Source organism: Poecilia mexicana, unplaced genomic scaffold (assembly GCF_051168715.1).
Source record: "Poecilia mexicana isolate PSO_F unplaced genomic scaffold, ASM5116871v1 scaffold_6, whole genome shotgun sequence".
Classification (NCBI taxonomy): Eukaryota; Metazoa; Chordata; class Actinopteri; order Cyprinodontiformes; family Poeciliidae; genus Poecilia; species Poecilia mexicana.
Genome location: NW_028263375.1, coordinates 3,558,216 through 3,572,827, shown reverse-complemented (window position 1 = coordinate 3,572,827; position 14,612 = coordinate 3,558,216). Strand labels below are relative to the sequence as shown.

Genomic DNA, 14,612 nt, shown 5'->3' with positions numbered 1-14,612 from the left:
TTAACATTGTATTTTCATACATTTTATGCTACGGTTGCCCAGGTCTAGTTTTCCAGAGCTACCATCTGCAACTTTAGATGTGTTCCTTCTCTAACACACCTGGATCATTGACTCATTATAAGCCTCTACAGAACTGAATGAGGTCAGTCAACCTTTTGTCTGGGTGTGTTTTAGCAGGGATGCATCTAAAAGTTGCAGTCTGGAGGACTGGACCTGGGCACTCCTGATTTGTACCGTCAATGTGGCCCGTTGAGGGTGGCCAATATGCTGAAGTGGCCCTCGGTGAAATTGAGTTTGACACCCCTGGTTTAGAGGAATGAACTCTTTGTTCCTTTCTGCAGGTTTTAAAATGTTTTGTAGTTTGATTGTTTAGGAAATGCACCAGAACCAGAATAGATCTTTAAATGTCTGCCTCACTTTCCAGAGTTTTATTTTGGAAGGCGTGCGTCATGTTGCTCCCACGTCACAGCCGGGCGCTGCTCCGGTTTGAAGGGGTCAGAGTTCACGCAGAGGCTGGACGTGGACAGACTGTCCTCTGGTAGGACGCCCCGTCCCCAGCAGCGGAGCGGCTGCAGGATGAAGGCGCTGCGGGTCGGACTCACCCTGGTTCGGCAGTAGGTCCCCTGCTCTGTGTGTGTGTGTGTGTGTGTGTGTGTGTGTGTGGACCGGCTGCAGCTGGTTGCATGTCTGCTGTCACATGAAGCAACGCAGCAGGTGTTTGGTAGCCATGGTAACGCTCCAGGTCAGAAGTCAGTGGTACCGAGTTAGCATGGAGAAGCAGCTTTTACTGCTTCCCAGTTCATAATACTGGTTTTAATGGTCAGTCCAGTGAACACTGCTGTAGCACACACTAACCACAAGGTGGCAGAATCAACACTGACTTTATACTCAGCCAGAGGAGGGGGGGGGGGGCGATGGATGATTGATGATAATTCCCATCAACCTTCTGTTCTGTGCAGCGGAGAGACGGAGTACAACAAGGCAGGACTGTTACAAGGTCGGAGGAAGATCTGCAGCATGTTAATGATTTCCTCTGGTTCTGATTCCTCTGGTTCTGATTCCTCTGGTTCTGATTCCTCTGGTTCTGATTCCTCTGGTTCTGATTCCTCTGGTTCTGATCCATTTCCTAGGCCAGGCCGTGGACTCCTCCCTGTCAGAGACGGGTCGGCAGCAGGCTGCGGCTGCAGGCTCTTACCTCAGAGACGTTGGCTTCAGCAACGTGTTCAGCAGCGACATGCGGCGCGCGCAGCAGGTGAGACCCGAGCTGCAGCAGAACTTTATGCGCTGGTTCTTCGTTATTCCCATCACGCATGTTTTCACATCCCAGAGTTGAAATACTATTGAGAATCTGATAGTATTTATTTATCTGTATAAACCACTGGCACCTTGTCATTACCTGATTATCAAATCAGATTTATTAAAAATAAAACTTAAGGTTTTTCATTCATGATAAACCAGATGGTTACACAGACTTTGTCATATTTCTGGTCTTTTCTGCTGCCAGTCACTTTACCACAATCTGGGTCAAACAAGTTTTTTATTATTAGCAGAATAAATTTAAATTTTTATAAGAACCACATTTTAAGAACATTAAATTCCTGGGGATACAGATTACTGGTACTTTGACCTGTTCCTCCAAATCTCTGGTCTGATGAAGAAAGCTCAGCTACGTCTGCAGTTTTTATGTTGGATGAGAAGAACAAACCTCCTCCTGCCGTCCTCAGAGGGACAGCAGAGAGCAAACTGACCAGCAGCATCTCTGTTTGGATCACCTAACACTCTGACTGGACAGCAGAGAGAATGACCGGGACTGACCCGGTCCAGGACCCGGTCCAGGACCCTGTCCAGGACCCGTCCTCCCTCAGCAGGCTCAGTTCTCCCTGCTACCTCTGAAGGTTCAGCAGCTTCAAACAACCAGATTCAGCCACAGCTTCATCCCTCATGCCATAAGGATGATAAACTCACATTAGTTCAATTTGTCATTTATACTGATCCTTTTATTACTTTTTATTATTTATTTATTATTATTGGAGCCTTGCAACAAAATTTCTTTCAATTTGTACATTTTTAAATGTAAAGTTGAATGACAATAAAATCTGTCCATGCCTATAAAACTAAGTTAAAATGAGGTCTGATCAGTTATATTTGGTATTATAGTATTATACTAAAACGGTAACACTTTATTTGAAGGGGTGAACATAAGACTGACATGACATCTGTCATAAGCATTTTAATGGACTTTTAATGCAACTTTTAGAGCAACTTTGCATTAAAAGTGTCATTATTTACCGAATGACACTTCATGAGTCATAAACATTCATAAAGACTCCTTCATGTTTATGACAGATGTCATGTCAGTCAAATAAAGTGTTACCACTAAAACTTTAAACATTTAATCACCATCGAATTAAGAAAATGACTGAGTCCATCAACTGAACTGCTCAAGGATTTTCTCAACAAAATATTTCTTTCTTGTAATTTTGTAGCTTCCTTCTGGTAATATTTCATCTTTATTCTACTTAATTATTGTATTTCAAAAAGAAAATCTCTGTCTTGCCTTAATTCTTCATCAGACTAGTTTCCTTCTCTCTGCCAACTTCTGTGGGATTCTTCTTCTGCTGGATTCAACAGGCAGCCTGTTGATTAGTTTGAGCACTGCTGCCTCCTGGTGGCCGGAGGCTTGTTTACACTGAGAAGGTTTGAGTGTACAGTTCGTTCCGGAAGTATTCGTTCCCCCAAATTTTCGGTCATAAAACTCAAGAGGGCTTAAAGAGATTCTCACTTGAAATATATTGCATAAAACTTCTGTTGAGCCCCTTTACTCTGATACTTGTAAATAAAATAAAGTCACCAAGTCAGTAGCAGTGTTCACAGCCATGAAGGAATCACAGCAGACATGTTGAAGGCGCTGTGATCAGAGGAGACCAACCTTCAAACCTCAACATGTTTCTGATCCAAAAAAGACGATGATGTTTCAGGAGCTTCATCATCATCATCATCATCATCATCTTCATCAGGATTATTGTTATTGTCTGCTTTGGTTTGACCTGCAGACTGCTGAGAAGATCATGCAGCAGAACAGCAGCTGTCTGCGGCTCCAGATGGTGTGTGACCCTTTGCTGAAAGAGAAAGTAGGTGATTTGTGATGGGAATAGGTTCTCCAGATAAAAGGTTTAGTTGAAGAATGCTAAAGCTTTTTTTGTAATGCCTCGTAATTTCCCAGAGTTTTGGGGTCGCAGAAGGCGGACGGGTTGAGGACCTCAGAGAGATGGCCAGGGCGGCGGGGGAACCGTTCCCGGGTTTCACCCCCCCGGGGGGCGAGACTCCAGATCAGGTCAGCAATCTGTTAGTCATTCACCAATTGGCCACCAGGTGGCAGCAGACAGCCAGAAGTTCTTTATCCAAATACAGCGGGAGGGGATGGGGGGGGTCGGTCTATTGTGACGTCATGGATTCCATTAAACAGGTTAAGGCGGTGTGTGTGTGTGTGTGTGTGTGTGTGTGTGTGTGTGTGTGTGTGTGTGTGTGTGTGTGTGTGTGTGCGCGCGCGCGCGCGTCATTTCTAACTCATTTTCCAGATCATTTAGACCAGTGGTCCCCAACCACCGGTCCATGGACCAATTGGTACCGGGCCGCACAAGAAATTATGTTTTATGTATTATTTGAATCTGGAGGATCTTTTATTTTGAAAATCCTTTAACCGGATTCTCTTGGTTACTTGCGCACCAACACTGAGCCCACAAGCAGCAAAATGATTAAGAAACAGATCAGGTGTCTTTGGAAAGTTTCTTAGCAAAGGGGAAAAGGCCCAGAGAAGAGACAGGAGGATGGATTTATCCCGGACTGGTAGGTGAGTCAAACATTACAAGCCGCTCTGTGTAACATGTGGCGACCGGCTGCTAATGAGGCAATGAAGCTTCAAACCATAGACATAATATAAGAGTAGACCCCGCATTGGCCGCTCCGGCGCAGGAAATACGGCGGCCATCTTGGAGCGGTATACCCTCCTACTTTGCTCAACCAAAACAGCAGAAGATGCCTCAGCACTGAGGGACATTGTTGTTCTGGTCGATGGATTATTGATGTGAGGGCTCCACAGACAACATTTCACAAGTAAGATGGACATATTATTGTGTATATATTGTGATTAGAATATTACTTTACTGTATTTATGTCCACCGGCGAGATACCAGCTAATATTAGCTACAGTGCTTGGTGTAATACGGGTTCAGCCCCGCTATGAAGGCTAACTGAGATTCTGTACATCTAAAACAATTAATTATTCTCTAACATTGACTTAGATTATCTGACACAAGGGCCTATATTAGAAATGAAACAATATAACACGTTATAAAACTTATATTATGTGTTATAACATTCACCAGCAAAGTTTACACAGGTGGTAAAGACTATTATTTATATTCTTTCACTCTGTCAAAGTAAGATACATCCTAAATCTTCCGTTTTTGTTTTGAAAGTTTCCTAAAGACACGATGTGAGGAAGAAGAGGGAGAAATCTATAAATGTGGTGTGTTATGGTCCTCTGGGTATTCCGTACCAGAAGGGGGTTATGTATATGTATGGTGTCCGGTAAACGTCACTTCAGTAAAAGTGCCTGCCGGCTAAAGATAAGCTGTTGTCAGAGTCCTCAATTAATGGTCTACAAATTACTACATGGTGTCAGAAGTGGTGACTCTTCAACGTTATGCTGCATTCCCCATCCACTCACAACTAACATCAAGATAACTGCGCAAAGGAGATTCTCATTGAGTTACATTCACGATGTCCAATACTGAGAGGGAACGCGCTAACTCCGCTACAGCAAGCAACCCTCCTCAGCTAGCAACGTTGGAGAGGGATTTCGCCTAAGCCTGCCAGAAAAGTTTGACTGCAGAGATGTCCAAAACTGGCCCAAATGGATCCGACGGTTCGAAAGGTACAGGCTCGTATCAAGACTGGAGAAAAGGGACGAGGCTTTTCAAGTGAATACGTTGATATATTCAATGGGAGATGAATCCGAGGATATCCTTAATGCGTCAGAGCTAATGTCTGCAGAAAAGTTGAACTACAAAAAAGTAAAAGAGTGCTTTGATGAACATTTTATTGGAGAACACAATATAATTTTTGAAAGGGCGAAGTTTAACATGCGTAAACAAGAACCGGGAGAAACGGCCGAGAGCTTTATCACCGCGGTTCACAAACAGGCGGATTATTGCAAATTCAGGGCTCTCAGAGATTAACTGATCCGTGATCGCATTGTTGTCGGCATAAGAGATGCCACGCTCTCTGAGAAGTTGCAGATGGATGCAAAACTGACCCTGACTACAGCTGTAACACGGGTCAGACAGAGTGAAACTGTGAAACAACAACAGGGTTGGCTGCGTGGTGCGAGTGGCCCTGTATCAATTAAGGAGCCCAGTGAAGAGATGCATGTGCTTTCACTTGCACGTAAGACAGAGGGCGGTGCACAACAGAGACCGAAACCGAACAGGTATGCAACATCGTCTGCCTGTTATAAATGTGGGAGGGCTCCATCACACAATATGAAAGACTGCCCTGCCAAAGAGGCTGAATCCAGGAAATGTCACAAACGAGGACACTTTGCTGCTGTCTGCAAGTCTAAGCTGCCTGTATACGAGATGACAGAGGAAGAGGGACTCTATCAGGACAGTCTGTTCTTAGGGGAGGTGAAGTCAGACAGCAATGGCTGGTACTCAGACATCAAACTAAATGGTGAAGTAGTTTCCTTTAAACTAGATACAGGGGCAGCAGTGACTGCCATTCCTACCAGACTGTATAGCTACAGAAGAGACGGCCCTCTATTGCACACCCACAAAAAGCTGTATGGCCCAAATAATACCAGACTATCAGTGGTAGGTCAGATTCAATGCAGACTTGAAAGCAAGGATATAAAGTCCACTCAGTCAGAGTTTGTCATTGATAGCTTGGCTAGGCCACTGCTAGGCTTACCGGCACTTACAGAATTACGTCTTGTGGAGCGAATGGAAAAAATTGACACACTGGAGGAGAAAGGGGACCCGGCGAGAAAATTCAAAAAGAAATTCCCAAAGGTGTTTACAGGATTAGGGAGACTGGAAGGTGACTATCGTATCCGGCTGAGAGACGATGCTGTCCCCTATGCCCTTACAACCCCTTGCCGTGTGCCAATACCCTTAACTGAAAAAGTCAAGGAGGAACTAAAAAGAATGGAGGAAATGGGGGTCATCTCCAGGATAGAGAAGCCTACTGAGTGGTGTGCGGGGATAGTGGTAGTCCCAAAACCCAATGGCAAACTTAGACTTTGTGTCGACCTTACCGAGCTTAATGAAAGTGTGTGCAGAGAAAGACATATTTTGCCCTCCGTGGACCAGTCATTAGCACAGCTGAATGGTGCAAAATATTTCACAAAATTGGATGCACGGAGTGGCTTTTGGCAGATTCCATTAGCACAAGAAAGTAGGGAACTAACAACATTCATTACTCCCTTTGGCCGTTTCTGCTTCAATGTGCTACCCTTTGGGATAAATTCAGGCCCAGAACATTTTCAAAGGCGCATGTCCCATCTCTTGGCCGGCCTTGACGGTGTTATATGCCATGCAGATGATGTCCTTGTGTCGGGAAAGAATGAAACAGAGCATGATGAACGGCTCACAGCTGTCCTGACGCGACTCCAAGAGGCAGGACTAACACTAAATGAGAAATGCACCTTTGCACAGTCGGAAGTTCTGTTTGTAGGACATAAAGTCAGTGCAGCAGGCATTGAACCAGACCCTGAGAAAATCAGAGCAATAACAGGCATGCCTGTCCCACAGAACGCAGCAGACGTTAGGCGTTTTTTGGGGATGGTGACATATGTTGCAAAATTCCTCCCTCACTTTGCAGATTCTACCAAACCACTCAGAGATCTGCTGGTAAAAGACAATGATTGGACCTGGAGTCATATGCAGCAGACAGCCTTTGACAAGCTCAAGAATGAGCTGGCATCACCAACAGTCTTGGCTCAATACAGACCACAAGCCAAGACAAAGGTGTCAGCGGACGCCTCGTCTTTTGGCCTTGGGGCAGTTTTAATGCAGAGAGAGGAAAATATGCAGTGGCGTCCAGTTGCCTACATTTCCCGAAGCCTCTCCGAAACAGAGCAACGGTATGCCCAGGTTGAAAAAGAGGCACTAGCCGTCACCTGGGCCTGTGAGAGACTGAGTTCATACCTCATCGGAGTACAGTTCACAATAGAAACTGACCATAAACCCCTCCTCGCACTCTTAGGGACAAAAGCACTGGATGACTTACCTCCCAGGATTCAGCGATTCCGGCTGCGACTGCTTAGATTTATATACAACATAGTACATGTACCTGGAAAGGTCCTCATCACAGCAGATACACTGTCCAGGGCCCCGATAAGGTGTCCACTGACAGCAGAAGAAACACAGATGGAAGGGGAAGTACAGATTTTCATTAACACAGTACGTGATAACTTACCTGCATCTCAGTCCAAGCTCCAGCAGATAGCTGACCATCAGCGGCAGGACGCCATCTGCAGTCAGCTGATCCGCCAGTGCCAAAGAGGCTGGCCACGACAAGAGGAGCTGTCACAGCAGCTGAAGCCTTATTGGATTTACCAAGGCGAGTTACACATGAATGGTGATCTTTTGATGAAAGGACGACGTATCGTCATTCCAGAGACATTGCAAAATGAAATGCTTGCCCGACTGCACGAGGGACATATGGGGATATCCAAATGCAAGCTTAGGGCTCAGCAATCTGTGTGGTGGCTAGGCCTGAGTGCCCAAATTACAAAAGTTGTGGGCCAGTGCGAGACATGTATTAAGTACCAACAGCTACACCCAGAGCCAATGATCCCCTCAGAGCTGCCTAAGCGGCCTTGGGAGAAAATTGGGGCAGATATGTTTTACTGGGAAAATGACTCTTATTTAATAATGAAGACATCTATAACTACGTCAGCAGGAATTATTACTGGCTTGAAATCTATTTTTGCTAGACATGGGGTGCCTGAAATACTGATAACAGATAATGGACCTCAGTTTTCCTCTAGCTCTTTCTCCTCTTTTGCCACAGACTACGACTTCAGACATGTCACCAGTAGTCCATACTTCGCTCAGAGTAACGGGGAGGCAGAGAGGGCAGTGAAAACGGTGAAAAGCCTCTTGAAGAAGAACACTGACCCATACAAGGCCCTGTTGGCATACCGGGTCACGCCGCTGAATCAAGGCCCTTCACCGGCTGAGCTCCTGATGGGCAGAAGGTTGCGCTCACCCTTGCCACTCTCACCCAGTCAACTTAAACCACAGTGGCCAAACCAAAAGAAATTTGCAGACAAGGACAAAGAACTAAAACAGGCACAGACACTGGCCTACAACAAAAGACATAGAGCGGAGGTCAGGCCAGAGCTAAAAGCAGGTCAGCGCGTCTGGATTACAAACACCCAGGAGACGGCTACGGTGCTGAGAGAAGCAGACACTCCTCGTTCCTATGTCATGGAGACCGATTCAGAAGTGGTGAGGAGAAACAAGGCACATCTCAGACCCTTACCAGACATTCAAAGCCCTACAGAGAATGTGGGGGACACAGAACAGACAGCTACACCAGAAGTGAGGGTGGGGGAGAATGTAAAAAGGGTTCATCCAAGGAGGGAGGTGAAGGCACCAGCATGGCTCAAAGATTATGTCTAATAATGCAGAACATTTAAAACCTGTTCCAAATGTTATTATGTATGTAATTTTCAGTATTCAGTATATTCAGTGATCTGTAAGTGTTAGACAGACTGTATGCTGTTAGGTAGTCCATGTTTTGTTTAAAATTTTATCACTACTTTGGGGAAGGGGAGATGTGGTGTGTTATGGTCCCCTGGGCGTTCCGTACCAGAAGGGGGTTATGTATATGTATGGTGTCCGGTAAACGACACTTCAGTAAAAGTGCCTGCCGGCTAAAGATAAGCTGTTGTCAGAGTCCTCAATTAATGGTCTACAAATTACTACAATAAAGAGAGACGGATTCACTGCAGGATGAATCTCACATCGGATTTTGGACTCAATCAGCTGCTGAATCTCTGAAGCTGGAACTCTGGAAAACATAAACATATATCTATATATATGTATGTACACACATACATATATATAAACATGTATTCAATACATATAATTCACTATTAATCATTATTTATTTGTGTCATTGTTAATCTTTATTTATTAGTGTTTGTATAGTTATATAAATATGTATTGATATTACTAAATAATGTATTAAATAAATTATGAACGGCTGTGTGCTTTGTAATATGCTCTTCATACATCGATATCAGAATATTCCATTCCTATTCTATTGTTATAGCCACTAAGCATATTTAAATATGATGAACTATGTATTAAAAACATACTTAAAAAATACAATTGTTTATAAATGTAGCTTTGATAGATGTTTGAATATGGTTTACAGTAACAAAAAAGTGTGTTATGATGGATTAAATGCGCTGATACGTCATTGTGCTGCTAAACACATAACGCTGAGTGGAGTGGTGGACCGCTCCAAGATGGCCGCCCTAAATCTCGTCAGCGACAATAGGCGAGAGCGGTCCATGAGGGTCTATCCTTATATTATGTCTATGGTTCAAACTGCTTCACCACTAGAGACCAAGCAGGCTGAGGATATAAGCAACACTTCGGGTCTCATTGCCTCCTTCACTCCCAGATGGACCGTCTGGTTGCAGAGAAACAAGCTCAGGGCTCCGTTAGTCATTATCTTGAGTTAAAATTTTCATGAAAGTAAAATGTTTCGGGGGGTTTCTGTTGCACATCTGTATCTTATTTTGAAGGGATATGTAAATGTTACCATAGCAACCAGAGTCAGAGCGTTTGGTCGAGAGGAGATGAGTAGAGCTTGTGAGTCTTAAGTCTGGTTTAGACGGCAAGATTTAAGGATGTCGGCCGATTCTCCAAACCTCTGTGACCACAGAGCTGATAAAAGTCCAACAGGTTCGATCGGTTCGTGTTCAGCCACAAGGAGTGCGGGTTTTGATGTCTTCGATGTTTTAAATGTTTATACTTTTATCTGTTTATGCAAAAGTGGCAAGTGACTGAGGGTCATTGTGTGCACAGAAAAACCCAGTAAACTCCAGACTCTAACAGGTAAAAATAGTGCACAAAAATCCATGTAGGACGGCGAAGTCCTAGAGCAAAAATTTACGTGACAGGTGGACGGAGCCTGGTGCTGCAAGGTTGGAGACCTTGTCCTGTCAGGCGACGGGGCCTGGATAATACCTGGATAATACCTGGATAACACCCGGGTTAAACGGACAGCAGAGACCGGCGACGACATGCGCTTAAATACCGTAACAAAAGTATGTTTTTATCCTTTTTTTTTCATCTTTTTTTTAATCTTTTTCTTTTTTTTCCTTTTTCCAAAATCTCTTTCTCTTTCTTACTGTTTATTCAATGTCACATGCTGTTCTTATTTTGTTTTTTAATTATGTAAAGCCACTTGAAATGCCTTGCTGCCGAAATGTGCTATACAAACAAAATTTGATTGATTGATTGATTGATTGATCAACCCAGTCCTATAAGGCTGTGTCCCATAAGCTAATTCATAAAAAAAAAGAAATATGAACTGTCGTTCTGGTTCTGTAGTGCTTGTGCTCAGTGGCACAAAAAGTGGGTAAGCAGTGTATGCAACGCATAGGGGCACAAAAACGATGTGAGGATTGTTTTTTGTAGTCAGCATTTAACAGCTGTTTGTGAATGAAATGATCAATAACAGAGGAACAGCGCTGATTAGACGTCCCTCCCCTCCTGCCAGCCGCTCTGCCCTCCCTTCCAGAACGAGCCGAGGCGCGTTTTCTTCTTTTAAATTTGAATTGTAGTGCTCTGACAACAGGGAGCTAAAGATGGGTAGCAGGAAAAACTCCGGGCCACAAAACAGAAAACGGAAGAGAGGGAGGAATAAAGATGTTGGAGAGACGAAGAAAAGCTTTTCAAAGTGGTTGAAAGACAGTAGATAAGTAATGTCAGTGTATCACAGTGGTTCCCAAACATTTTCTCCTGGGCCCCCCTATGGATTACAAATAGCTGTTTGGTTGAATGATGTGTGTGAGGATGGGGAGGGATTCTTTGAGACTCATTGTCTCTAAGAATGGTGGAGGAGCTCAATAGGTAAGGTATCAGTCTTTCACCCAGGAGACCCGGGTTCGAATCCAGGACAGGACACAAAAAAAAAAAAAAAACGGCAAAAACAAATTGCATTATCCAGTCTGGGTCCTTAGGCAAGACCCTTTGAGCTACTGCCTACCTCATACCATGAGAGATATGCATAACATGCCGGCTCAGAGGTCTGCGTCAGGTGTTGGGGAACCAGAGCACCTTGATGACAAATGGGCTACTGGAACAAGATGGAAATGGGGGAGAGATGAAAACCTGGATCTGATGGAATGCTACTACTCAAGATACACGAGAGAGAATGAAGCCAGGAGGATTAACCGGCTCTTCTCCACCCAACCAGCTAAAGTGTACTCCCAATGGCAGGGTACTAACGACAGAGCAGACCCACCAAGGCTGGAGACTGAACATTACTGGAAAGGCATATGGGAAAGGGAGGCGTCCCACAACAGCAATGCAACTGGCAGCTCAACTGAACCAGCTGCTACAGAATGGGACTCACCCTGAATGGTTAACTGAAGGGCGCACAATCCTGATCCAGAAGGACCCCTCAAAGGGATCGGCCGATAACCTGTCTCCCTACAACATGGAAGCTCATATCAGGCATCATAGCGGCTAAGATAAGCGGATACATGGATAAATACATAAGCACGGCACAAACATAAACGGCATAAAGGGCAGAGGAGCCAAACACCAACTCCTTGTAGACCACACAGTCGCCCGAGGCTGTAAAACCCGACACACCAACCTGTGCACCGCTTGGATTGATTACAAGAAAGCCTAGCCACAGAATGCCACATACCTGGATCATTGAATGCTTAGAGATGTACAACATCAACAGGACTCTAAGAGCCTTCATTGCAAACTCGATGGGGCTGTGGAAAACCATCCTTGAAGCAGTGGAACCACTTGCACAAGTGTCCATCAAATGTGGCATATACCAAGGAGATGCTCTGTCCCCACTGCTGTTCTGCATAGGCCTGAACCCCCTCAGCCAAATCATCAACAAGACTGGCTACGGATACCGACTTAAGAATGGGGCCACAATCAGTCACCTCCTCTACATGGATGACATCAAGCTGTACGCCAAGAACGAGCGAGACATCGACTCACTGATCCACACCACCAGGATCTACAGCACTGACATTGGGATGTCATTCAGACTAGAGAAGTGTGGCCGGATGGTTACAAAGAGAGGGAAGGTCGTCCACACAGAAGGGGTCTCACTCCCAGAGGGAACGATAGCAGACATAGAGCACAGCTACAAGTACCTGGGAATACCACAAGCAAATGGCAACCTCGATGAGGTCACAAGGAAAGGAGCCACAGCCAAATACCTCCAACGAATAAGGCAAGTCCTGAGAAGCCAGCTCAATGGCAAGAACAAGATCCGTGCAATAAACAGCTATGCCTTACCAGTAATCAGATACCCTGCCGGAATAATTATCTCCATAAATATTTAGTTTGAAGGTAAATCTTTAGCTTGCTAATGTAACATAGTTAATGAATACAATTCCACTTGTCATTACTTCCAAGTTTGGGTTCATGTGTAATGGGTGAAACAGCACCCCCTCCTGGAGGTTGGCAGTAAGTATAATGAACACAGACATCTCGTTGCCAGAGGCAGGTCCGCTGAGTTTAACGCTGCGGTAAATTGTTGTTAGCTTGTTGATTCCTGGTAAGGTTCTGAACCCGCTGTCATGAACCTGATTCCTGATCAGTCCATATTCTAAACAATGTTTCACCTCATCCTGCCTCCTGGCCCTTATTCACACAACGCAGGAACTGATTCATACTGAATGATCACGATTATCGAGGTTACACTAAGTAGTACTAAATATTTAGTTTCAAACTGACATTTATAAATGAATGAATAACAGGGTGAAAATATGAGTGAAAAAAATCCCCATTTTCCTCTGATGACCGGATGAATAATCCAGATTTTGGCTCCTCCAGGTGAAGTTGCGGGTCCAGCAGTTCATGGAGAAAATGCTGCAGCAGATCGGGGCAGAACACTGGCCTGCAGGGGGCGCTGATGTCTCCTCTGCTGAGGGGGGGCCTGATAACGGCATGGGGCCCCTCCACGCCCACGCGCTGGTTGTCTCCCACGGTGCCTACATGTGCGTGGCGGTGCGTTACTTTGTGGAGGAGCTGCGGTGCAGCGCCCCTGCAGGCTGCGACAGGAAGCGCATGTTCTCGCTGAGCCCCAACGCAGGGATCTGCAGGTTCAACCTGACGGTGGTCCGGCAGGGGGCGCGCTACGTGGTGTCAGGCATGCGCTGTGTGTTCATTCACAGAGTGGGGGGGGCAGAGCAGGACGAATAACCTGCTCATGATTTATTAATGAATTTATTTTAGTGAAGGAAACCCAAACTGTCTACAGGAGATGATGATGGCACAATGTTTAGTTTTATCAAAAGCAGGCTCAACAAAAGGACATAAAACACAAATATAAATATTTTATCATTATTTTTAATCAATGGGTGAAAATAAATTGACTGAATCATGAGAATTTTCCTTTTTTATTATATGTTCTCAAAGTCCAGATTGAAAATATGAATAAGAGAGATTTCTGTTGGTTCAGTATTTTATAATCTCCAGAAACTGTAACTGTTCATGAATGTCTGCTGTATTTATTTGTGCATTTACTGCATTAAACTCTGCAGCTGATTATTTATTTTATTTATGTATTTTTATTAGCATGCTTCATAAATCCAGACAAACTGCGACGTAAAATAGTTTTGGTTCATATTTTCATTGCTTCAAAACTATTTTTCCAGCTATTTTTATCTATTAATTTGTAAATAAGTTTATTTTCTAAACAAAAATGATAAAAATAAAACATTATAAATTATATTGGAATCACTCTCACATGTAAGAATGATCATGAATGATAATATTATAAGAAGAATTAATAAAAAGCTTCATTAAATCAAGTTGAGCTTCTGAAATAATATAAAATAAACAAAGTCTGTTTTTATGATGTTTCATATATTAATGATTGAAACATGAAACTTCATGTCGCCGAGCAGAAACTTATTTTTAGGTTCATACAGATTGTGATGCAGAAGAGCTTCACCATCATCTTCATCATCACCATCATCACCATCACTGTGTGACTTACTGGCTGCTGTAAGTAACTGTAATTACTGTAACTATGGAGCATAAACAACTTTTCTTTCTATATTGACAAAGTGGAAAGTTTTGGCTCTTTTTGGGAATCGGTGACAACAGCTCAGTCAGCAGCCAAAGTGTGTGTGTGTGTGTGTGTGTGTGTGTGTGTGTGTGTGTGTGTGTGTGTGTGTGTGTGTGTGTGTGTGTGTGTGTGTGTGTGTGTGTGTGTGACCTGTGCAGCCTGTCCTGTGTACAGTGTGATCTGTAGAAAATGTTTTGTTTCCTGATCTTTCCCCTGAAATGCATCATTTATATGTCAGGTGGGAAAAGTTCAGA

At 44.1% G+C, this 14,612-nt stretch overlaps 1 protein-coding gene across 1 annotated transcript; it reads left to right on the top strand.

The window, feature by feature from the left end:
- Nucleotides 1–450: 450 nt before the first annotated feature.
- Nucleotides 451–14,098, top strand: tigara (TP53 induced glycolysis regulatory phosphatase a). The gene is made up of 6 exons (XM_088006093.1): nt 451–614; nt 960–997; nt 1,131–1,252; nt 3,054–3,131; nt 3,224–3,334; nt 13,119–14,098. Exons 1-6 carry the CDS (start codon nt 577–579, stop codon nt 13,485–13,487), a joined length of 756 nt encoding a protein of 251 aa, XP_087862219.1. The 5' UTR covers nt 451–576; the 3' UTR covers nt 13,488–14,098.
- The last annotated feature ends 514 nt before the right edge of the window (nt 14,099–14,612 follow it).

Coding starts and splice junctions, on each gene's coding strand:
- tigara (XM_088006093.1), top strand. CDS start 577: ATGAAGGCGCTGCGGGTCGGACTCACCCTGGTTCGGCA. Junction 615..959: donor GGACTCACCCTGGTTCGGCA/GTAGGTCCCCTG, acceptor TGTTCTGTGCAG/CGGAGAGACGGAGTACAACA. Junction 3,132..3,223: donor ACCCTTTGCTGAAAGAGAAA/GTAGGTGATTTG, acceptor GTAATTTCCCAG/AGTTTTGGGGTCGCAGAAGG.